The following is a 23,157-nucleotide window of genomic DNA, read 5'->3' as shown; positions in this document are numbered from 1 at the left end:
CCCATAAACCAATCAAATTAGAGAACAGATGTCCACTACTGATGACGTGTTTGTACGCATCCAAGTACATGTGCATGAATCGGGCGATGATAAGGTGAGCTCTTGTTGATTAAAAGTACACTACATGCAATTTTCGTTTGTCTGTTTGTACACGCCTGTGTCGTTAGACAGTGACATCAAGTAGCATGTTGAAGTGTAATTCATAGCCAAACGATATTGTTCATTGCCATGACATGCAACGAATTAACGTTAAACTTTTCGCCCTCCACAGACGTGCATGTAAAGTGTTTTTTCCTGTACTGGAGACTCGACGTTGTCATCAGCTGTCATCTATTCGGTGTCTTCTCCCTTGTGGAGGTGGTAGCCCTAAGCTAGCAATAGGCAGGAGTCTTGTCCGATTTAATACAACACTGTTGACGCCAATGCCAGGCCAGGAGCAGCCCTCGCTCGAGCAAGGGCTCTACAGGGCTCCTTCTGCGGTCCGGGGTATGACCTGTCTTGACCGTGAAGCCTTTGCCCAAACAATTATTGTTCCGGCCATTAGAATACCAAAGGCAGTCCTCAACAAAGTAGTGAAATCTCTTAAAAAGGTGTCATTGCAGAGGCCGGGTTTGAAACGGGTCATTGATGAGGATGGTAACGAGGACAGCGAGCATAAACTGCTCCTGCTAGACCCAACAAGGATCACCTCATCTGATGCATTCAGTGAAGAGGAGGCGGGGGCACTGAGGGCATTTGAAGTAGCTCAAGAAGTTTGCCAACATGAATTGAAGCTAACCTACGACAATCTTAAAACCGAGGAGATACTGCGTGCAGTGCTGCCAGAGGGCCTGGATGTTGCCAGCGGTTTTAGCCGCGTCGGACACATAGCACATCTGAACCTCCGAGATCATCAGCTGCCACACCAGAATCTAATAGGTGAGCGCATCAGCTACAGCGGACCCCGGCTCTGCGGCCCAATCTGTCCACGGTTATCCAGAGTCACTATGAAATGATCTCTGATGTCAATTGGTTTTATACTATCAGTTTTCAATCCTTAATAGCTGCATTTTCATGACCTGCTGCACATAATACAGGCACAAGCCAGGACTCTTTCACTCCAGTTAATTAAATACATCTGTGCGCTGATCAAATTCTTCCTCAGGTCAAGTCATCATGGACAAGAACCCAGGCATTACCTGTGTGGTGAACAAGACAAACACCATTGACTCCACCTATCGTAACTTTCAAATGGATGTGCTGGCCGGGGAAAAAAACATGGTGGCCAAGGTCAGCTGTCCACCTTGTTATCATGTCCATTCACACATTGACGTGATTTGTTTGTCTTTTCTGTTCTCCCACATTACGGGCAGCATCCATCATAACATGAAAGCATGCGCTGTGCCGCTGTCCATTTCTTCAGAATTGACTGTGAATTCATTTCCCCACAGGTGCGCGAGAACGGAGTGTCATACGAGTTTGACTTCTCCCAAGTGTACTGGAACCCACGGTTGAGTACGGAACACGAGCGAGTGGTGTCCATGCTCAAGCGTGGTGACCTGGTGATGGACGTCTTTGCAGGTGTGGGACCCTTTGCTGTGCCGGCAGCCCGCCGCGGCTGCACGGTCCTGGCCAATGACCTCAACCCAGAGTCTCACCGCTGGCTCAAGCACAACTGCCAGCTCAACAAGGTCAGCTCGAAGGTCACGACCTTCAACCTGGACGGAAGGGAGTTTATCCGTGGGCCGGTCAGAGAGCGATTGCCTGGTTTGTTGGCCAGCGATGCGAGGGTCCACTTTGTGATGAACTTGCCTGCCCTTGCCCTTGATTTTCTGGATGCCTTTAAAGGTCTGTTAGCTCCAGAGTCTGACCAAGAGACTTCTGGAAAGTCCAGTCTCCCAATGGTGCACTGCTATGGGTTTTCCAAGGAGGAAGACCCCAAGAAGGATGTGGTGGCCAGGGCTTCAGCCAACTTGGGTTTTGAGCTAGAGGGATGCTGCTCTGTGCACCTGGTCAGAAACGTGGCCCCTAACAAGGAAATGATGTGCGTGTCATTCACACTGCCACACCAGGTGCTCTACAGCACACACACAGGTGAGAGAAAGAGATACTTGCACATCTGACACACAGTACTCATAATAACATTTTTGATGCACGTGTAACACCCTTTTGTGTATGTCTACATTTTCAGACGAACCAGCTGCTAAGAGACAGAAATGTGAAGAGCAACTAGACTGAAACATGCACGCTTACTTGTACATTGGTACTTGTACATGCACACATGATCCTGTACATTTTCTTTTATAATAAAATTTTACATTACTATTCTCTACTCTGTGCTGCAGTCAATAACAACTGGCCAAACAACAATGTAAAATTGTCTGTAAAAATATTTTAATAGAATATATACACACATCATTGAGGAAAAACACACTCACTCAACCCACGACACGGATCCTCGTGAAGACAGGATTGAAGGAGTCTTCCTCAAGGATACTTATATTCTCAAACTCAACATTTGTGCACTTTTGTCCTGTTTTCGGTCCATATACAATGTGAGAAGTAACTGTGTTGATGAATGTGCCAACAGCCTAATATAGTATTGTCCTGTAGATAGGAAAGGATTTGAGGACTGTATGGATTTTTTTAGCAAACTTCACACCTTGCATCAACACAAGACTCTAAAAGGGTGGTGCGCACAAACATGAATAGCGGAGAACTGTCGCTTCTCTACAGAATCGTCTGACTTTAGGTGTACACCTGACCAATCCAAATCCAAATGCTCTCCAGTACTAGAATGCTTCAGTGGGGCTTGGGACAGCTACATCAGATGTTGGGGATTACGGCTGAATCTCTGGTCTCCCGAAGGGTGGATGTGCAGACATTGGAACAGGTTCTAGTCAGACCAGATCAGGGGTAGAGTCCACTGAAAGCGTCCTGAAGAGCACGATGACAAGCCAATCCAGAGCAGTAGCCCCCAGCCATGTCCTGCTGGGATGCTGCTCGCACATGGTTCAGGTACCTGCAGAGACCAGATTCGGTAAGTATGTAATCAAATGAATGAGAATAGCCCATCAGGTTATTGAATTTGGTGGTTTACAACAAGTTACAGGGCATAAGGCCAGGTTAAAAAAAAAACCCTCTTCTGCTTATCAGAGGAGTGCCATTTCAGACGTATTTCCAAAAAGACACTAAAAGTTGACTTTTCGTCACACTTGCATGCAAGATTACCATCTACCATGGTAGGAACAAACTTCATCACTTCACTAAGTGCTTCTCCACAGTATTCCTTTCACACCCCAACAAGTGCAGCCAAACGGGGAGTCTTACCCATGTCTCTGCAGCTGGTCCAGCTCAGGCACTGGGGGCCCGTATGTGGCGATGGACAGATGCTGGTAGTGATACAGAACCTCCCGGATCTCTGGCACAGGCTGAAGTGACACCGTCTGACCCTGGGGGTGGGGTGGGGGGGGGGGGGATTCATTTCCAGCATAATGATTAAGCTGTGTTAAGAGTAACTATTGTACATGTTATTCCAACACCAACCCATATGCTCTAGGCTAATGCTAAGTAGGAATAAGGAAGTGCTGAGTGTTCCCTTTAAGGAACCATAGATGTTTCAATATGCCAGTGTAGGTAAAGGCTACCATACACTGGCAAGATTTGGGAAAGATTCTTGAAAGATTGTAGTCTTTTGAGTAAAGATTGAATGAGGGGCATTAGTTAAAAGACTATAATCTTTCAAGAATCTTTCCCAAATCGTATCAGTGTAAGGCAGACTTAAGTTTGATTGAAAGCGCGCAGGAGTTCAACTCACCATTGGGATGCCCGTGGAGAAGATGGTGGTTTTCACAGCCTGCTTCTGTTTCTCGATCTGCTGCTCCAGCTGTGTGGCCCTGTCCTTGTGCTGAGCCAGCAAGACACATGCGGGCAGCTGGGAGCTCTCCTGCACACCAAGGGCATGAGAGAGCATTTGAATTTGAGTGAGCACTGGAATGCATGCAGGCTCTGCACTGGTTTTGTAGAATGCGCATGACATTACTAACTCAGAGAGGTTGCCCTTGTTATGTGACGGGAGGTTCTTTATCAAAGTCAGCCGCTGACTATCCTCACACAAAGGGTAGCTATGTAGCTATTTTTTTGTAGCTATTTTGGCGTGAAACAATGATCTATATTTGTACGCTGTGCAAAATACATCTAGATCTGGAAGCCTCTAGATCTGTGTATCTGCAGATCTGGATATAGGTCTCACCAGCTCATCCAGCAAGGCCTGCTTGTTCTTCCTTTTGGCCTGGAGCTGCCTCTTCTCCTCCTCCAGCAGCTCCAGTCTCCTCTCCTCGGCACTTTTCTGCTCCAGCAGCAGCAGCTCTTCTAGCTCCTCCTGCTCACGAGTCTGCGGTAAGAGGAGCAAGACAAAGAGCTGAACATTGGTTCCTCCATTGCGCTCAAATCCACCATGTTGGATACTGGAGTACATGACATGGAGGTATTATAAGAACTGGAGAAAGTGAACAAGTCCCGCCCCCATTCATTTCAATGGGAATGCTAGGCTAGTGAAAATTGCCAAAATTGAAAGTTTTTTTTCAGGCTTAAACATGGCGTTTCAAGGGGCTTGTTTCCGGTGCCGTTTTACTTAGCCAATTAAGTGCCAGGTTACTGATTGACGTAAGGTACAGAAGGAGAGCTCGTGCCCACACTAAGCTCGTGCATGAGCTGAGAGTGGAACAGCCACCAATCAGCATGAGGAAAACTATGGGAAAACGGCACCGGACATGATGTATTTCTGGAAAATGGCGACGAGGAAGTGCCTTGCTAATCGGCGAAGCTAATCAGTCAAATCCTGACCCCCCTGGTACAGGATACAAAGCATTGATTTTAGCTGAAGCACATTGGTCATCGTACTCACCAGCTTTACTTTGTTGCGCTGGATGACATCTCTGTTCTCTCTTTGGTACTGTTCCATTATCTGCCGAGTCCCCTCCACATCAATGTTATTGGTCAGATTAAATACTACATGCACACAGAATTGAATAAAAGCACGGTGTTAATAAGCACTTCCTTTTCTGTGAAGAGCACAGGCTTCAAATGTAACAGGTTTCTGCCGTGTACAGCAAGCATACTTGCAAAGGTGACTCACAAAGAAGCAGAATGGCTAATTGACCATTCCTTGATTTACCTACCATCCTTACAATAAAGATTCTACCTTTTATGCACACAAATCATGTTTGCCATACACAAATTACACTCACTCACCAATCTCTTCCACCTGTTCTAGATAGTCATTGTACTCTCTGAGGCTTGGAAAGTCAAATTCTCTTTTGTTGTATCTTATAGAAGAGGCAGAAAAACAAACAAACAAAAAAAAAAGCTTTACAGTGCAGTTTTAAAACAGACTTCACTCTATAGTATGTTGCAGGGCACATAAGGGGGTAAGGAGATATCTTACAGCTGCAACTGAAACAATTAAAAGTATCCCATTTACTACATACATATGCATACTTACATCTTCAGAACTTTCTTGCGGATTTCCACCTCTTTGTCAATGGCTGGATCCTCGAACAGCTGTACGCGGAAATTGCTCTTCCTAAGCGGTGTATCACACTGAACACAATTCCCTGAGCCACGCACAAAAAGCATCTCCACACAGCTCTCGCATCTGCAACCACCACAAAATACACGTTATGAGTTACCGAAACATAACTTTGTTGACGACAACATTGCACAACATGACTGTTTGCATGCAGCTTTCTAAAATGACACGTGCCGTTTTTTCTCTTTCTCTTTCTCGTGCCATTAATTGCTAGGGCAAATCCATGTTTTGTCAATAAGTTAGCCTATGTTTGTTCATCCATGTCAGAAGTCTGTTCTGAAATACAACAGCAGTGTCCAACAGTGTCCTGCTCTATTCAGTATGGAGGATATGAGTCACATATCAATAGTAAACCTTATTTTACTGATGTGTCCTACAAAATACAGCAGACATAACTGTCAGAATACAAAGCTGCAATGTTAGCCATAGCTGGATAACAACAAGCTTGAAGAAGCTACTTACAGAGTGTGACCGCAGACGTTGACCATAAGTTTTAGAGATGGGTTTCGGTATTTCGTAGTTTTGCATCGCGGACACCCCTGGTCGTCCATTACTAACGATTTCTATTCCTAATATTATAGCCTTTATTTAATGATCAGATCAGAGTAACAATCAGTGGTAGCCAACTGCTTTATAAACCCAAACGGTATTTCGAATGTGTCGTTAAATTAGTTCCGACTGGCAATGTGGAGCAACGTGATTGAGTTCCCCATTACGCATGGATGTGACTTCAGCGTCTGCTTAAAACCACTCTTTCTCCTATTCTGTCTCGGTCTATAAAATGAAGGAAGAACGATTTTTTTTTTTTTTTTTTAAATCTATAACTTTAGCAATGAGTCCACTTTTATTTTATAAAATAAATGTATTTTATAGGCTACATTTTATTCTGAGTGGGCCACTCATGCCAACTTCCAGTGTCCCAACACACTGGACCGCTTGTAGTAGGCTATAATAATGTTTGTGTACGGGTACGCTGGCGAATACGCCACCGTCCAGCATTTTGTTTTTGTTTGTCTAAATAAAATGACTTGACCTGAGACTTAATAATAAATATATTTCAGTTTCCGTATAAGATTGTTTAAATGTGTTCATTTAGGCCTACATGACGGCATTTCTGAGCCATATTCCATTATCGTGGATGACGCATATAGAACATGACGTATTTGACTATTTTTTTCCAAGTCAACAAGAAAATATTTGGATTTTATTCCCATTCCTTAAGTGGGGACACATCGCACACAAAATTGCTCTCTCTCTCTCTTTTGCTATAATTTAATGGTTCCAATGGTTGACTACGTTGTATCTTTCATTGGGTGAGGGGGCAATAGCTACTGCTACTAAATAATTGTAGTTATTTTATAGATAGAATTGAACAGAAAAGCGTTATGACTATACCGTTTTTTATATTATTTTAAATTTATATGAAACATTGCTATACTCACATGGAGCTGTTGCATTTTTTTTCTGACTGATAAGTAGGCAATAGAGGAAGTCAACAACAAGCACAAGTGCAACTGAGAGAACAGAAGGAGAAAGAGAAGGTGTGGAACCTCACTATCAAAGTCAAGTGTTGATTCAGCACACTTTTGAAAAGAAGATGAGAACATGTCTGGTGGGAGACACACTAGTGAACTTCAGAATGAGCTTGACCCCAGGACAATTGACACAGAGATCGATGGGGGACATGTCAGAGCAGGAGGTCAAAGAATCCGACCTGAGAGAGATAGAAAGAAACTTCACTGAACTTGAGAAGCGATGTGAGCATCTAGGTTGTCTTTTGGAAGACCAGGAGGTATGGCATGGAATGGATCTTAGGGCTGTTGAGCGGGAGAGGGAGCAGGAGAGAGCAGAGCGGGAGAGGCAGATGAGGGAAAGGGACGAAGACCTTTTGGCATCACTCATGACTGTGGCTATTAGCAGAGAAAGGGTGATGTCAGAACTGAGGAAGAGACAGGTAAGATGTTTTACTGCATACTTCTGCATGCTCAAAATCAGCCGAGTCGCATGATACACTGTTTTATGTACTAATGGCCTTTATGAGACATAAATAATAATAATGATCAAGATAATATCAAGATAAGTGGTTCAGTTCTTAAGTTAGAACCAGTAGGTTAGGTAGTGCTTGGCTGAGAAGAGGAAAAACATGCCTTTTTTTTTTTTAAATGGTGTACCCTTCAGGCTATGGGTGGGGCCATGAGAAGTCTACGAGCACGTAGTCTACCTCAGAGACTCCGTAGATGGTTCTCCTCCAGTCTGTCCTGCATGGTATGAAGCCACACTGTTGTCTTTGCATGTACTCATGTTTTCCCATTCTACTTCTTGCATCAGACTTATTTCTCAGGATACATTAACTCAATCGTGGCTGACGTTCCTGACATGTGTTTGTCCTCAGAATGTGAGAGACCAAGGGTCACCTAGGGTTAACCCTCGTACTTGCAGTGGAGAGAGAACAGCAGGCTCAGCAGGATTCAGCATGCATAGGAATAATGCTCCCAGAATTTCTGAGGAGAGTGTGAGAGGCTTCCAAGGGGTACTCAGAAGTCTGAAGAGGATTGCTAAACTGGAGAAAAAGGTCAGAAGAACTAAGGAAAGTGAGGTTAGAGAGATGGCAGAAGAGAGGGCTAATAAAGCAGGAAATCACATCAACTTCAGTGGAGATTTGAGACCAGATGTTCTGATGGGTTATAAGGACATGGAGGTGATTACAGAAGGATTTGGGACATGTGAACCTGCTTTTTTCTCATCTCTGATCTCCAATTTCAGGTGCAGAAATGAGACCATGTCAAAGAAACCTCTGTCTAAGGAATGAAAACATCATCCAACAATGCATGTTTTAAATAAAACCATACATTACAAAGTGAATAACCCATGAATTGTTTCTCTAACCATAAGAGTTTACAAACGTTGTTAACCCAAACATTTCCAGACTTCATTAGCTCTTCACCAGTATCTGTACACTTCGGTTCGCTGGAAAGCTGTATAGTAAGATCAGCTGTGCTAGGATAGTCTAACTAAGCTTGAGGTAATATGGAGAGAGAGAGAGACAGTATTTGTTTTAATGTGTAACAAGGTTTTATTGTTTTTCATTCAGGGTAGTTAATTTTTTTTTAATGAAAATTTAAGTTCATTTTTTAAAAGAAAAATAGCTATATGGAGCCACCATTAATCTGTCTTATGTCGCCTCCTGGTGACTGGAAAACATAAGAGCACAAATGGGTTGAGAGGTGTTTATTGATACAATAATCATTTCCATTTGGTCAGGTGATGTTCAAGCTAAGTTAGCTCTTTGGCTGCCTATGTCTACATTGACTAGGTCTTCTAAAGCCTGAGATAGATCATGAAACAGATTTGTTTTCATTCATAAATAACATTCAATACATAATTCAACCTTGTGTACATGTAGACTTTGTAAGCAAACAAAAGTGGTTTGAGCACCTTGCAAGTCTTTGGATCCCTTCAGGCAACTCAGCTCAGAGAGTCATAACTCTAAATCCGCCTGATAAAGATTTCAAGTACATGTCAAACTTAAGAGATAAGACATAAGCCTGAGATAATACGACCGTATACAGGGTGGTGGCATAAACGGTTTTCAGCGTATGGGTGAATGACCTGCTTGACCAGTTTTTCTGGGTGTAGCAAGTCATTGACAGAGGTTAGTCAAATTGGGCTGGTTTTATGTACATGGATTAAGCCTAGTCCTAGACTAAGATGAACGTCAATGATTTCCACGGAAGAAGGCTTTTAGTCTAAGGCTAGGTTCAATTCTTGTATGGAAAGTTTAGTGTCAGAGTTCACGGTGTGGAACGAAGAAGATTTGGGCGATGTTGTAGTGGATGACATTAAGGGGATATGGGGCAGATGGGGTGAAACTGCCCTGCTGTAGATTGTTCTCTGATTTTAGCTGAAACCACGGAAGAAGAGGATGTCAGGATCCTGCAGACAGATCAGGAGAGAGAAGAGCATAACGTGTGAACAAATGTGTGACACACAAGACAGGTGCCTCAAAGAATCTCTTAGAAACGTAACTTTAAACAAAAAACATTTGCAGCTGTTAGCTAACAACAGCTGTTAGGACACACATGCACACATGCATAGTAGATATTCTCAAGGTCTGTTAGCAAGATGCCCATCCTACTCCATAAGAATGCAGTGCTTCAGTAGTATCCAGGACATGACCACTTTTACTATGCAATAAAAATGCCCCCAATCCATCAAATGATTTGGTCCTCAAAGACAAACGTAATTTGTTCTATCGCTAAAACATGAATGTTAACATTTGATTAATATCTGATTGCATGAAATAAGTGCTGGTTGCTTTTAATTCTGCAAAGGAACAGTTACCTTAATATTCTTGACTTTGAATGCAATGAGTTGGACTCCACTCTTTCAAGATGACTTTCCCTTTCCCTGTTTCCATGACAGAGGAGTGAGCCTCTCCTTGTAAAGACAACGTTATGTGTGAATAGTGTGACACAAATCAAAACAAATATAAATGGAGAATTATACATGGAAACAGTGTAGAATGACGTGAATAGATATAAAAAAGCAGGAGGAAGATGAAAGAAAAAGGTGGATATGAAGTTAATAAGGGAAACATAAGAACTCACGCCAGTGACTAAGATTATCAGGGAAAGAGGTAATGCGTGAGTGCCTGAAGAGCTTTTGAGCATCTAAAATGGAACTGAATGTTTGAAGACATTTTCTCTCATTCACAATCATCTGAGCCTTGCTGTGGCCCGGAGGAACCAATGAGGAATGCTAAATGCAAAAGCATAGAGAGAAAAGACAAAAGGAAAGCCTTGTCTTGTCATGGGGGTAAATCAACCCCTTAAAATACCTACCCCGACAACTGCCTCAACAACTGGATTGAAGAATAATTTGTTGCCAAGAACAGCTTGACAAGACTGCAATAGCGTGATATTGCACAAACCACAGTGAACATGGCCATGGGAGGGGAAGAGAATGAAGTTTAGCAGTGATCTTCTAGCTGATTACAACAAAGTGCATCAAGCAGGTGACAGGGTGCGGTTCATTAAGCTGAATGAAGTTTAGTTCAAAGTGACTAATAATGACAGCACATGCTACTGTATATATGCCGCTGAAAAGAAAGCACAAGACTTTTCTTGAGAGGACACAGACATTCAGAGGATAAAGAATGAGCCCAAAGCATTCTTATTGATAGACGAAGAGACCTTCAAACGGCTCTGATCCGCACTTAAATCACTTTTAAAAAAAAATAATTAAAAAAATAAATAGCTGCAGTGACACGGCCATTGGGTCAGACAGCAGGGGATTCTTTTCAAAACGTGAGAATTGAATTCTTGATATGATAATTCAACATGGGTCTTGATAAGCAGAGGAGCCAATGTCGGCTCAGAATGACTGTGACCATGTTTTATGAGGGATGAAAGGAGGAAAGGCTACACGTAGGAGTTTTTTTTTTCCAGAGTAAGATCAGTGAGGAAAGCAGGTGGAGGAATTCCTGGCCCGGTGATTCCATGAGGCCGAAAGCAGGGAATCGTTCAAGAATGATGCTGAATTTCACTTTAGACCTTCGAGTGGCCAAACTGATGATAAAATGGTATGTTTGCACTGAGATGTCCCAATATTCATCATTCAATTAAATTAGCTAAACAAGCAACCTTTAGTGTTTTAGTGTGTTAAGAAAAATGAAAACTTACATGACTTTTGTCAGTAATGCAAAATCACAACCAAGCATTTAGAGTTCAGGATATTATGAGGCACGTTCATCATGTGAGCAGTATTTTGCCTAAAAACAGGATTAACTGCAACTCGAACTTCAAACAGATGGGAGCCTTTTCACTTAGAAAATGATTTCACTATCTAGCCACTTTCTTTCAGAAAGAATGAGGACAATTTCGAGAAGACCAAAAAAAAAATGATGTGGATCAAGAATCTACTCTGATGAGATGTGACAATGAGCAGTTCCAGCACTATCCCTTCCATTAAATATGCGCTAGTAGCCAATGTTAAAATGACCCTGGCTAATCGGTCAGTGTCACTCCTGAGCTGGTGCTTTATAGGACGGTGTGCCATACAGCAACGTTTTTTATCAACAAGAGAATGACAGAGACCAGGCTCAAATAAAATAGGTTTATTTCCAGTCTGAAAATATTAAAATGACAGACAGAAAAACAGTTTACGAGGATCTGAATGGGTTAAGAGGAGGACTGATTTTCCTTGATTACTTCATTTGTGTACATATTTATAAATGAGTACAAATATACATATTAATCATTTAATAAAAATAGCTTAGCTTATGTGCACAACAGATGATCAGGGCGTTTCTTTAGAGCAGCTTGACTGTGAACAGAAGATCGCTCACATCCACTCAAAACAGAGGTAAAAACACTGCTTTTGTTAGGTGTGTGTGGTGTGAGGGTCTACCAACGTATCATATTGTTTTTTTTTCTTTCTTTTTTTTGGTTCCCTTTGCACACAATGACATTGGGGAAAGGATGTAGGCCATAAACACATCTACACTAAAGGATTCAGTTCCACACAGTATGTTTAATTATTATTATTATTATTAATGATCCTAAAATTGGTGTGACAATGGATTTTTTTTTTTTTTAATTTTATATTTACGGCAAGGTATGCACATTAGGGCCACATCACAGAGACAATTTTTATACGTAAAGTACATCATTAAATTGTGTGCAAAGGGCAAGAACCAAATGCCACATTGTTTTAAACACTGTTTTGAGGACATTTGCTAAATTTGTTCAATTTGTTTGCGACAGCTGTGCAAAAAACAACAGAGACCGTGTTAAAATGAAGAAAGGGGAGGGGACTATTCAACTGCTTATAGCTGGGCCAAAAAAAGCATGCGCTGTTGAAGCCAAATTTAACAGACACACAACGAGGGGAAGCCAGGGTTAGCTTAACGTCGTCTGATTGTCAGTCTTCGGGGTCAGAGGGGGCTGCAAATCACAAAACTAATTTTAGTGTCCAGACACTGAAGGGTACACTCACCAAGATGCTCTATCCATACAACCATTTTCTTCACAATGATCTATCCAAAAACCTAGATACTTAAAAAGTAAAATCCTTTACGGCCAAAGCCTTGACTACCAACATTACTTGCTCTTCCTTATTTTGTCCAGGGGGGGAATATTATAATCATTATCGTACTATAATTAGCCACAATACCTTTTATATTTTCTTAATAAGTTACAAACAGTTTCACTGACAAAAAACTGCACAAAGAAGGGGCATGGGGAGGGTTAAGTTACCAATGCAAGAATCAATTAATCAATCAAATCAAATCAATCAACCCACTAACCAGTCAGATGCATCAATCATTCAAACACTATAGCAGCAAACTATTCTCCCTTGGCCTATAGGACAGCCAGCACACCTCTTCTACGACAGGGATACGCTCTACACAGACAAGCTCAGAGCATTCATGGAGATTTTTGTTCTTCCTTACAGTTCATTCAAAGTCATACAGTAAAGAAATGTAAAAGCTCAAGCCATTTCCAACATGTAAAAAAGAAACTCAACTCTTTTCACACTACAACCATTTGAAACCAGCTTCTGGAGATTTTTTTCCTCGACTTACTGTTGGTCTGACCAACCAGTACAGCCATACTTAAGCCAGGCCTATGGTCTGTGTGGTTCCTGAACATTAGATGCCATCTCTCCTCACACCAGCCTACTCCAAATATACAGAGACAGGGGGCAGTAAAGTGGGCCAATGGGTGGATGAGTGGCATGTGTGCATGTGTGTATGTGTGTGTGTGTGTGTGTGTGAACAGAAAGGGGGAGGGGAGGGGGGGGGCACAGTTCCATTCCTTTCTATTCTACACCAGCCTCTTCTGCAACACCCCAGTAAATGTACTGAAGGAGCTTTCTTAAACAAAAAAGCATACGCAATGACAGCACATAGTATGTTTACCCATATGATCCATTCAGAGATCTCTCTTTCTCTCTCTCTCTCTCTCAAGCACGCACACACACACACACACACACACAGACACACAGACATACGCACACGCACACTAAAGCACAAAACAGATTAGCTTAGCTTGGTATAAGGAATAGTTCGGCTCTGTCTTTTGTGGAAATGTAAAGTCTCGAGATCAAGAGATAGTGTCAACATGAGAGGGTTTGACATGTGAACATTGTGATAACAGAACTGAGCATGGAGAAAGATTACCGTACAAAGCAAGTGCTTTAGTATACAAAAAACAAAGAAAACAAACAAAGAAAACAAAACAAAAAAAAACATCAATAAAAACTGAACATGCTCTAAGCCCATGTCAATTACCCGTTTCTTCAAGGAACACACAATCACACTGAGTGATATGTGGTGGTGGTGGTGGCGGTGGTGGTGGTGGTGACCATTGGGGATAGTGGGGACCTAGGGCTGTGCGAGGCAGCCTTCTTTATCTTTTTTTTTTTCCTTTTTTAACATCAGCTTTTTTTCAACCCACCACTTTAGCTGCATTTGATACAGACTTCACTTTTGCACTAGACAACTGTACACCACAAAAAAGAAAACTGTAGATCAAAATGAATTGAAATCAAATAAAAATAAAAAAAAAACGAAAAAAAAAAAGATTTGTTTTAACCAACGGTTTGACAAGCTGTAGTAAGGATTCGGGTTTAGGGTAGAGTGTAATGATACTGTCGGAGGGATGGTAGTTGCTGGTTGGTAAAACATTGGATGCAGGAGATAATGCTGTTGGAGGCTGCAAAAGGAGGCGCTGGTTTGCAGGGAGGGAGTGGGTGTTGGTTGCAGAGGTCTAACGCCAGTGTTGATAGGAGAGGGAACAGGGGAGATACTGAAGAGTGTTTTTGGGGGAGTGGGGGGGTGGGGCTGGGGGGGTCTAGGAGAAGAGGGCGGGGGTGGGGGTGGGGGGGGGGGGGATCCTTGAAGGAAGTCGGTTTTGTAAGTCTGTGAAGGACTGAGGGAATGAAACCCAGTGGACAAGAGTCCCCAAAAATCCCAGGAGAGATAGCAAGGAGGGCCGTAAGGGGTTGTTGTAGGGTGTTCATCTCCTCCTCCTCCTCCTCCTCCTCCTCCTCCTTCTCCTCCTCTTCCGCCTCCTCCTGTTTTCCCTTCTTTTAAAGATGCGGGCGCTGTGTGGAGACCAGGTGGAAAGCTGGGTGTGTTAGTGCATCACCACATGTCTTCTGTGGAGGCTGAGTCCTTCAGCAAAAAGAGGGAGGAAACAGGCCTTTAGAGCCCCGATCCTACACACTAGGTCTGTGTGTGTGTGTGTGTATGTGTGTGTTTCTCACTATGTATGTGTGTTTTGCATGATGCATACTGGCATATGATTTAAAGTGCTACCAGTGGCAAATGAAGAGTTGATGACATCAGGCTGGTAGTGGATTTGAAAGTTAGGAGGCACAGACTCCTAGTTCATTTGGCCCCCACTGTGTTGGCATGTTTTCCCAACCCTGTACGTTTTTTCTCTCTCAAGCAAAAGTCAAAAGTCTGTGCCGGAACAGTGTCTTAACAGCAATTACAGTTAACGTCGACTGATGAATGGATGACACACACAAAAAATCAGAATGAGGATAAAACTGATGCTGAAACCTAATTAATCATGGTGCATGACAACAAAGTAATAGTGTTCGTGACAAATGACAAATGAGCGTGACTGATGTGGGAGGGACCCTTAGAGACCCAACTAGGCAGAACATAAAATCTACTCACTCCTGAGCAAGTGCACATTCCTGTGTCCATCTAGTATTCGTTAAATAAAAAAACAAGGCCTCGTCATTAATGGGCTCATCACCAATGACTTTGAGTGTCATGTTGCAAGTACTTCTTTTCTTGAAAAGGCACAAATCTCATGAATCAAGCAGAGATTCAGGTTTGCGTTATATTTAAGAGGACGGCCTTGTGAGTACAGTCTGCTTGCTTTATTTTACTGATGTTCTTACTCCATCTTCCAAGGTCCCCTACTACCAAGGACTTACACTACTTTCAAGCCAAATTCAACTTAGCTTGATCTTATCAGCTGTTTAATTGCTATGGAAAATGTCACCGTGGGTAAGTGGGCAAGGTCTGACTGAAGTTGTATGCATCTCCATGTAATAACACTCTGCCCAAGTGGGGTGTTTAGCATGCCCAGTGCAACACATAACTAATTATTTGATATTATCTAATAAGTGCAGATCATGGTGTACATGATACGTACAACGCATAAAATGTAAGGGCAAAACAATCCATTACAATAAATTACTATTCACATACCGAGCAATTTGGAAAAACTCCTATATATAGCACAGTAGTATGGCCATGTTACCATGGAGTCAACACTTCTGATGATCAAATTTGATTTTATGAATGTACTGTATTCAGAACAGGTGTGCACCCTGACCATCTTTGATATTCAAATATCCTACAGTGTCCACAAATGATTATTCACTTATGTTTGTGTTTTAACGTAAAGCTACAAAAAAAGACAACGTATGTGAAAAGCAGTATATCCCTTTCCTGTACGAGTATACAGTATACTGCCCTCTCATGCCGCGAATCAATACTGAAACTATTGGGAGTGTGCAATGTATAGAATTTCAAACGGTCACTCAGCTACTCGATTATCCATACACCACTAATCTTCATGTGACTTGACAAAAATCACGTTCTGAATTTTGTATCAGGTGGTTTTAGTAGCTCATATATCTGTCCATATGTGTCCATCGTGATCCCAATACCACTTCTGAATACACACAACGATTGAGCAGCCACGTCACTGGCCTTTAGCCGACTGTCGCATAAGAGAGTCAATGGTTGTGCTGGGGCTCATGGCGTCATGCCCAGACAGGGCAGAACAGGAGTGGGTCTGAGCAGAGATCCACACCTGATCAGGATGAGGAGCGGAACATGATCCTCTCCACAGTCCTCTCTCCCACTCGCACTGACTGCTCCTCACAGGACATGAAGTCAAGCAGTGAGGACAAACACGTCATCGAGATAACAGATACGGGGACTTCCTTTTGCCCCTGATCATAACTGATCCGTGAAACAACCTGAGAGTGCTTTCCCTATAGACTTCTGCCAGAAGTTCAAAAAACGACTTGGGCTGGAATGTGCAATTTATTATCTTTCTGAGAAGACAATAAAAAAGGCTCTTACTATCATGCAAAGACACTACCGAATCAAAACAGATATTCCAAACATGATGCTAAATCCCTAGAGAAACCGGAAGAATTGAGGGAGAGGCAAAGAAAAGTAAAGAGAATGAACGTATAGATGAATGAATGAATGGATGTATGGAATGAAGATTGAGGTAGATGAGCAGTGGTGCTCCCAGAATTGAGTGACCGCTACAATGGGCTCAAATGAAAGACAATGTTAATGATTGAATGTTAATCACACACACATACACACACTGACCATGCTGATCAATTTTCTCTCTCTCTCCCTCACACACAAACACACACACACAGCCATCTCATCAGACAGAACGAGAGTGAAGTGGCTTGTGGTGGTAATACTCACTGTGTCCTCATTTCTGAAGGGGTTGAGTTTGTTGTATACTGCTTCAATAACGCTTCGTCTGAGAAAAACAAGTGCACTTTTTAAACAATAGACAAGGTATAAAGGTATCCATTGACGTGTATGCTATTTAAACACACATAAGGCCCTTGTGAAAGGTCTCAAATAGGCTTCAGGGAGTGTGTACCTACAGTGAGCGATCAATGTGTGATCTGATCTCAGACATCTGATCTGACAGATAGATTTCAGTGATATCCGATTTGTGTTCGAGGTTCAGTTGAGGCATGACTCTGTGTGACCTGTAGCTTGTATGGACATTTGAGTGGTGTGAGTGTGATTGACGTTTGAGTACAGTCCGTGTAACTACTCACTTGCTGGCGAGCTCTCCTCCCGGTGGCAGGTTGGGGATGTTCTCTGTCGCTAATGTGCGCATCACATGCACCATATCCGGGACGCCCTCCTCACCATTCTGCTTCAGGATCTCTGCACAGAGCGACCGACCCTCAATCAAACACACCCATTTGTCTCATTGACGCATTTGTATGGTTAAAACCGGTTTACATTTCACAACGCCTTATTATTTCAGTCAGTGGCAAGAGGATGTCCAATCAGTGTTAGGTTGTGTGAAATGTCACTCATACTTTAAGTACCATTACTGACCTTGCCAACAAAATTGTGAAATAACTGTATATAAGTAAAGCATACATTAGTTACTGCTCTTTGGACTCTAAACTAGTTGTCCAAACAGATTTTATTTGACGCCATACTGATTTAACAAAAAATACAATCAATTTGAATAAATTCCAAAATGAGTCCACAAAATGTGCACAACAAGCCTCTGAAGAGTCAAGTCTAGCTCTTAGCTTAAAGTCTGACACACACGGTCCCCACTCTGTGGCGCCCATGCGTGGTAAGTGCAAAGTAAGTGTGACAGTGCAGAAGCGTTAGTGTACCCTCCACTCGGCTCTCCAGGTACTTATCCAGCTCTTGTTCCCTCCTCACGGCCTCGGCGGACACCTTGGGTGCTCCACTGAAGCACACCAGCACCACACTCATATTGTCCCTGCTCCCCTGTACACACACACACACACACACACACACACACACACGGAGAGGGAGAGAGACAGTAGAGGCAGAATGGTGAGTAGTGGAAATTGATTGAGAATGATAAAAATGAGACGAATAATAGCACATTACATAGTGAAGTTGATACCCTTGCATGGTAGAGGAAATCCCCCTCCACCCTGTTAATAATCTGGGAACAATAGGTCTCAGTATCCAGAAGTAGGGTTTTTTTTAAGTATTTTATTTGCAGCTTCTACTAAAAAGCTGTTTGTTTTGTTGTGCAAATGAAAGGTGTATAAGGTCAATATGTAGTAATCACCTACTTGCTAGCTTTGGCCAAATCTGTGTAGTAACAGTAAGCTCACTAGTTGGTAATATTCACTTGATTCGGTCATTTATAGCTTAGTAAGCATATGACGGAAAACACAAGCCAAGCTAGTGCAGGTTTACACACAATAACATTCATGAAATTATTTTGAGACCGACTGCATGTTTACTATCTGATAATCAGACACTATTTTATTGACTGTTACTGGCTTCATAACTGACTCATGTTTAGCATCTCTCCATTATAGGCCGGAAGAAACCATTTTGTTTATTTTAAACAATGTTTTAATCTTTTGTTTCACAAGCCCATGCATTGCCAAAGCATACACTATCTTTTTTTACGCCCGGATTTTTCTATTTTGTTTAAAAACGTACAATTCTCACTGACCAAGAGTAGTGGTTAAGGACAGTGTAAGAGTTGTTCAGAAAAAGGGCAACATGCATGCTGAATGTTCCGTAGTCAATTTGATTTTCAACAGGGCTCCCAGCACAAAGGAAACCTTGTGAAAGAGGAGGGATTGTCTTTCCGATAAGCAATGTGTTCCCTCTCTGACTGATGCGTTCCACGTAACTCTGGACCAGCAGAGGAAAAAAAAAAAAACTGGGATGGCTTGGCGAAGAGCACATTCACACACTCAAAATAGGGCCATTATGCCCCCATTTACAAAAGCACAAGACCAACACTTAAGAGCCCCAATCTGGCAAAGGTGGAATATCGCTAAGCTATGGTGATGAATGAGCTGCGAGAACTAATCATTCATACATGTGGTTTCCTTTATTTGACAACATGAATCAAAACGCTATGGTGTTGCCTTAGGTGACATGTAGCAGAGCTGCGCAATGACACAGCACAGATACAAGTCAGTCGATTTACAGCTTCAGTGTTTACCAGGGAAAAATGAATACATGTTGACTGGCTACTGAGTGTGAGTAGGTGGTGTTGACGGAATGAAATGTTCTCACCTTGTAAAGACAGGTGTCGACAATTTCATTGCAGACCCTCTCCAGATCGTCAGTGACCTCCAGCCGTGAGCGCACAAAGTCACATAGCTCGTCGTTGGCCATGACATCCCAGATGCCGTCGCACGCCAGCACGATGAACTCGTCGTTGGCCTCGGAGCGCTCGATGGCACAGACCTCGGGCTCGGGTGACACCAGCTGCTCGGTGGGGCCCTTGCCGTGCACGCACTTGTAGTCGAAGTCGCCGAGGGCGCGCGACACGGCCAGCGAGCCGTTGACGCGCTGGATCATGACGGAGCCGCCGGCGTTCTGGATGCGCTCCTTCTCCAGCGGGTTGTTGGGCTTGTGGTCCTGCGTGAAGAAGTGCACGGTGCCGGCGCGGCTCAGGAGCCCGCGAGAGTCGCCGCAGTTGATGAAGTAGACGTGCTGCGGGGACACCATCACGCACACGGCCGTGGAGCCGCTGCGGTCGGTCGTGCCGCCCCCTTTCCGGTTCTCCGAGATCTGGCGCATGTGCTCGTCAATCTGCAGGAAGCCCGTGCGGATGCCCTGCTTCACCTGGTCGACGCTGGGCTCCTCGACCTCTGGCTCCTTGGCCACCTCCTTTGCGGCGGCGACTGCGGCGGCGGCGGCGGCGGCAGCAGCAGCAGCAGCGGTGGCGTCAGGCTGCTCCTGGGGCTCGGTGCCGCCCTGGAAGTCGGGGTTGCTGGTGATGTGCTCCAGGAGGTGCTCGCAGCAGTAGCGGGCCACCTGGGAGCCGGCGTGCCCGTCGTACACGGCGAAGAAGGACCAGGGACTGAGGCCCTGCGGCAGGCCGATGACGGCAGTGTGCGCGTCCTCCATCTCCACCCGCCAGCCCTGCATGCTGCTCAGGCCATAGCGCAGGTCGTTCCCCTCACCACGGGCATTCTGTTTCTCCATCTTTGGCTTGTCCAAAAATGCACCCATTATGTATGAGTGTGTGCTTTTGTTATGATGGTCCTATCTAAAAAGGAAAGAAGGGAGAAACCCAAAATAAGTTATTTAATTTACATTTTGAAAACAACACAGTCTGACAATTCAACAATAAACAATAAGTAATGTTACTATTTTCATTTCCTCTTTTCATTTACAAACGGGTGTTTCGTTTAGTCTTGTTGAATTCTGTCTACCAAATTTAAACTACAATAATTTATGGAGAGCTGATCTATCTGGTTGCCAGCCTTGTATGGAAGTGAGATTATCACTTCACCACAGCGCGACGCGCTTCTAAAAATATCTGGCTCGACCTTAGGACGCTTTTGGTTGACTTGCACCGATGGTAGCAACATTCCTATTTTATCAACGTGCTTTTTAGGAGACCCATTATAAACAGGTGCTGAAACAACATTAATAACATTGCAATAGACTAATTTCCCGTGCTGTCACCGTATTTTAAGACTCCAAACTGCTTAACAGCAGGGCGTCAACAGCACAACTGTTACAATATGCCCAAAGTACATAATGTCTTATTCGGCAAAAGTAAAACTCAACAGTCAGCTAACGTGATCAGCGACTGACACTGGATGAGGTGGCGGAGAAACGTTAATACAACTGCTAGGAGTGACGGGATTATCACTGAATATCATCTGACGGGCTAAGGTAGTTGTTATTGACTTGCTATTGTTAGCTTCACTTCTATGGCTCCATATGAGAGAAAATAGGCATTTGCTTTGTGAGGTGTCCCATATTTTAAACAGAACTCAATGACATTTGCATTTATTTTTTGAAAGAACAATTATCGTGAACTAACACATGCTTCATAATGTTAATCAATCCTGCGTGGTGTGATGTTACACAATATTACTTGTCAAATAAAGGCATTCTACCTAATGAGCAGCACAAACACTGGTCTAGTTACAGGCAAGCGCCTTGACAATCTGTGAAGCACTGCGAGGACACTGATGCGTCGCGTCGTAATGTGTATCTGGCCCTAAAATATAATGTTACACACCTCTAAAGGCCCAATGTTAACATAACATGACTGCTCGTTAAATTAGCTGGTTAAGATACCAGTCATTTATTGGTATTTTCTGTTTGGATTTGTCGTATCTCACAAATCCAAATTGAGAGCTTGACTGTTCAACTTGTTAAAAAGGTTAGCTAGCTACAGTACGTTAGCATAATATGCTAACCTAAGACTAGCACGATGGCAATAACGTTAGCTTCCGTGTAAACAATCGATATTGTTTATTGACCAAATTATTTTAAACGCAATATCAAGATATGTCGTTAATAACTTACCAAATCAATGTAGGTCCAAACGGTACCTTATGATGTTGGGCGCTGCGAAAGAATTTCTAGAACGGCAAGAAACGCCGTTAAAGCAGAGGCTCACCGTCGGATGGACTTGGTTTGTTGACTGGCTTGTGCTGGGAGAAAAACCCTTTCCCCGCGTTCAGTTTGTGAAAGAGCGGACCTCCCCGTTGTCAATCAGCCGGGGATGCATTATTACAATATTCTGCAATATTTTTACATAAGTATTTTCGATTGTGATGATGGGCTGGGGGGCTACGCCGAGCAGTTTACCCACCCGCACGCTGAACCTTAGCCTCTCGACGAGAGGACCTGGATTGAAGACCCGGATGTACATTCAGCAGGTTGCGCAGTCGAAACAAATGACATCATCCTTTTACGAGCGCCTTTCCCATACATATTAGATAAACACAACAACAAGCGATGTGCATTGGCCTTAATAAAGAGGCTGCGATATATAGGATAAGAGGAATAACATGTCCAATATGCTTCAAAAGTAGGGCACAAATATACAGTTTTTGTCGTCAAAAATGCTCTGTCTGAAACCAGTTAGGTCTATAATGATAGATAGGCCCTATATGATAGTCTAAACTGCGTATGTAGCCTACATATAATTCATCGTTTGAGTGGCGTCGGTGCTATAAATATGTAAACAACAGATGCATGAAAACATCTGCAATAACAACAAAAAACATGTGTTTTTGCAAAACATTACTCACATTCAATGGACAGTGATATTGGAAAAAGTCCTATTGTAACATCCTTGTAAATATTGAGGCAGTGCCTTTTTTTGGTCAACAGAAGCAGTAGGCTACATTGAACAGTATATATACCTAGGTGATTTTATTCTTTAACTCTTCAGATAATGCATAATTTGTTTGTCTGTTGTTCAGAAGGTGGTGAGCCGCAATAACGGCTTCAATTTAAGGTAATTTCTGTTGTAGGCTACCTTATTGTCCCTCTATAGTATACCATGTTTCTTTATCATTTTTGTGTATTTGTTTACATATTATAAGAAAAATGTAGACTACCTTTGAGCCCAAATAGTTTTAAAGAATTTAGAATTCTGGCACATACACACCATTGACCATGTGAATCTGAGTAGTATGCCAGTTTTGATGAAGATTCTTGAACTCGCTTATCAGATAATGAATATGATGCACACATGGCCCATTGCATGTGGAGACATGATGAAATCCAAATTAAATGCATTTAGGTTTATTTAAACTCAGTCGGAAGAACTCTTGGCTGAAAATGGCTAAAAATAGTTGAAAATGGGGGCCTGTCTACCTAAGGCTGGGTGAGACATAGGTTACACATCAGGATTAACAATACATTTAGAATTATGCTTATTTGGTTCTACTTCTAGCTTTGCCTCTAGGTTCAATTATTTTCCTCTCAAATGTTTTTAAACAAATAATAAATAAATAATACATTTAATAAAATCAAATAATATCAGATGATGAGCTGTGTTTGGGGT

The 23,157-nt window shown here is 42.8% G+C and overlaps 4 protein-coding genes across 8 annotated transcripts; 2 read left to right on the top strand and 2 right to left on the bottom strand.

Annotated features, from left to right (window-relative positions):
• The first annotated feature begins 29 nt into the window (after positions 1 to 29).
• On the top strand, positions 30 to 2,323 carry trmt5 (tRNA methyltransferase 5). The gene is made up of 5 exons (XM_062523379.1): positions 30 to 94; positions 272 to 918; positions 1,145 to 1,269; positions 1,431 to 2,073; positions 2,171 to 2,323. The coding sequence occupies exons 1-5, from the start codon at positions 42 to 44 to the stop codon at positions 2,215 to 2,217; spliced, it is 1,515 nt and encodes a 504-aa protein (XP_062379363.1). The 5' UTR covers positions 30 to 41; the 3' UTR covers positions 2,218 to 2,323.
• Positions 2,324 to 2,351: 28 nt separating this feature from the next.
• Positions 2,352 to 6,256, bottom strand: mnat1 (MNAT1 component of CDK activating kinase). The gene is made up of 8 exons (XM_062523387.1): positions 6,032 to 6,256; positions 5,483 to 5,635; positions 5,233 to 5,306; positions 4,886 to 4,989; positions 4,232 to 4,372; positions 3,797 to 3,925; positions 3,310 to 3,431; positions 2,352 to 3,001 (listed from the first exon to the last, which is right to left on the bottom strand). The coding sequence occupies exons 1-8, from the start codon at positions 6,118 to 6,120 to the stop codon at positions 2,890 to 2,892; spliced, it is 924 nt and encodes a 307-aa protein (XP_062379371.1). The 5' UTR covers positions 6,121 to 6,256; the 3' UTR covers positions 2,352 to 2,889.
• A 538-nt stretch (positions 6,257 to 6,794) lies between these two features.
• Positions 6,795 to 8,434, top strand: LOC134067905 (uncharacterized). The gene is made up of 5 exons (XM_062523390.1): positions 6,795 to 6,882; positions 7,046 to 7,523; positions 7,748 to 7,834; positions 7,962 to 8,141; positions 8,333 to 8,434. Exons 2-5 carry the CDS (start codon positions 7,167 to 7,169, stop codon positions 8,342 to 8,344), a joined length of 636 nt encoding a protein of 211 aa, XP_062379374.1. The 5' UTR covers positions 6,795 to 6,882; positions 7,046 to 7,166; the 3' UTR covers positions 8,345 to 8,434.
• A 184-nt stretch (positions 8,435 to 8,618) lies between these two features.
• ppm1aa (protein phosphatase, Mg2+/Mn2+ dependent, 1Aa) lies at positions 8,619 to 21,981 on the bottom strand. 5 transcript variants are annotated; one of them, XM_062523380.1, is made up of 7 exons: positions 21,666 to 21,981; positions 19,407 to 20,388; positions 18,005 to 18,122; positions 17,423 to 17,534; positions 17,055 to 17,112; positions 9,911 to 10,006; positions 8,619 to 9,502 (listed from the first exon to the last, which is right to left on the bottom strand). In XM_062523380.1, exons 2-6 carry the CDS (start codon positions 20,349 to 20,351, stop codon positions 9,956 to 9,958), a joined length of 1,284 nt encoding a protein of 427 aa, XP_062379364.1. In that variant the 5' UTR covers positions 20,352 to 20,388; positions 21,666 to 21,981; the 3' UTR covers positions 8,619 to 9,502; positions 9,911 to 9,955. The 5 variants fall into 5 exon arrangements, with proteins under 5 accessions (XP_062379364.1, XP_062379365.1, XP_062379366.1 ...); XM_062523381.1 differs by having other exon boundaries at positions 21,760 to 21,981; XM_062523382.1 differs by lacking the exon at positions 9,911 to 10,006.
• Positions 21,982 to 23,157: the final 1,176 nt, after the last annotated feature.

This window comes from Sardina pilchardus, chromosome 20 (assembly GCF_963854185.1).
Source record: "Sardina pilchardus chromosome 20, fSarPil1.1, whole genome shotgun sequence".
Lineage (NCBI taxonomy): Eukaryota > Metazoa > Chordata > Actinopteri > Clupeiformes > Clupeidae > Sardina > Sardina pilchardus.
Note: the sequence above shows the minus strand (reverse complement) of the source record. Positions and strands in the feature narration are given on the sequence as shown.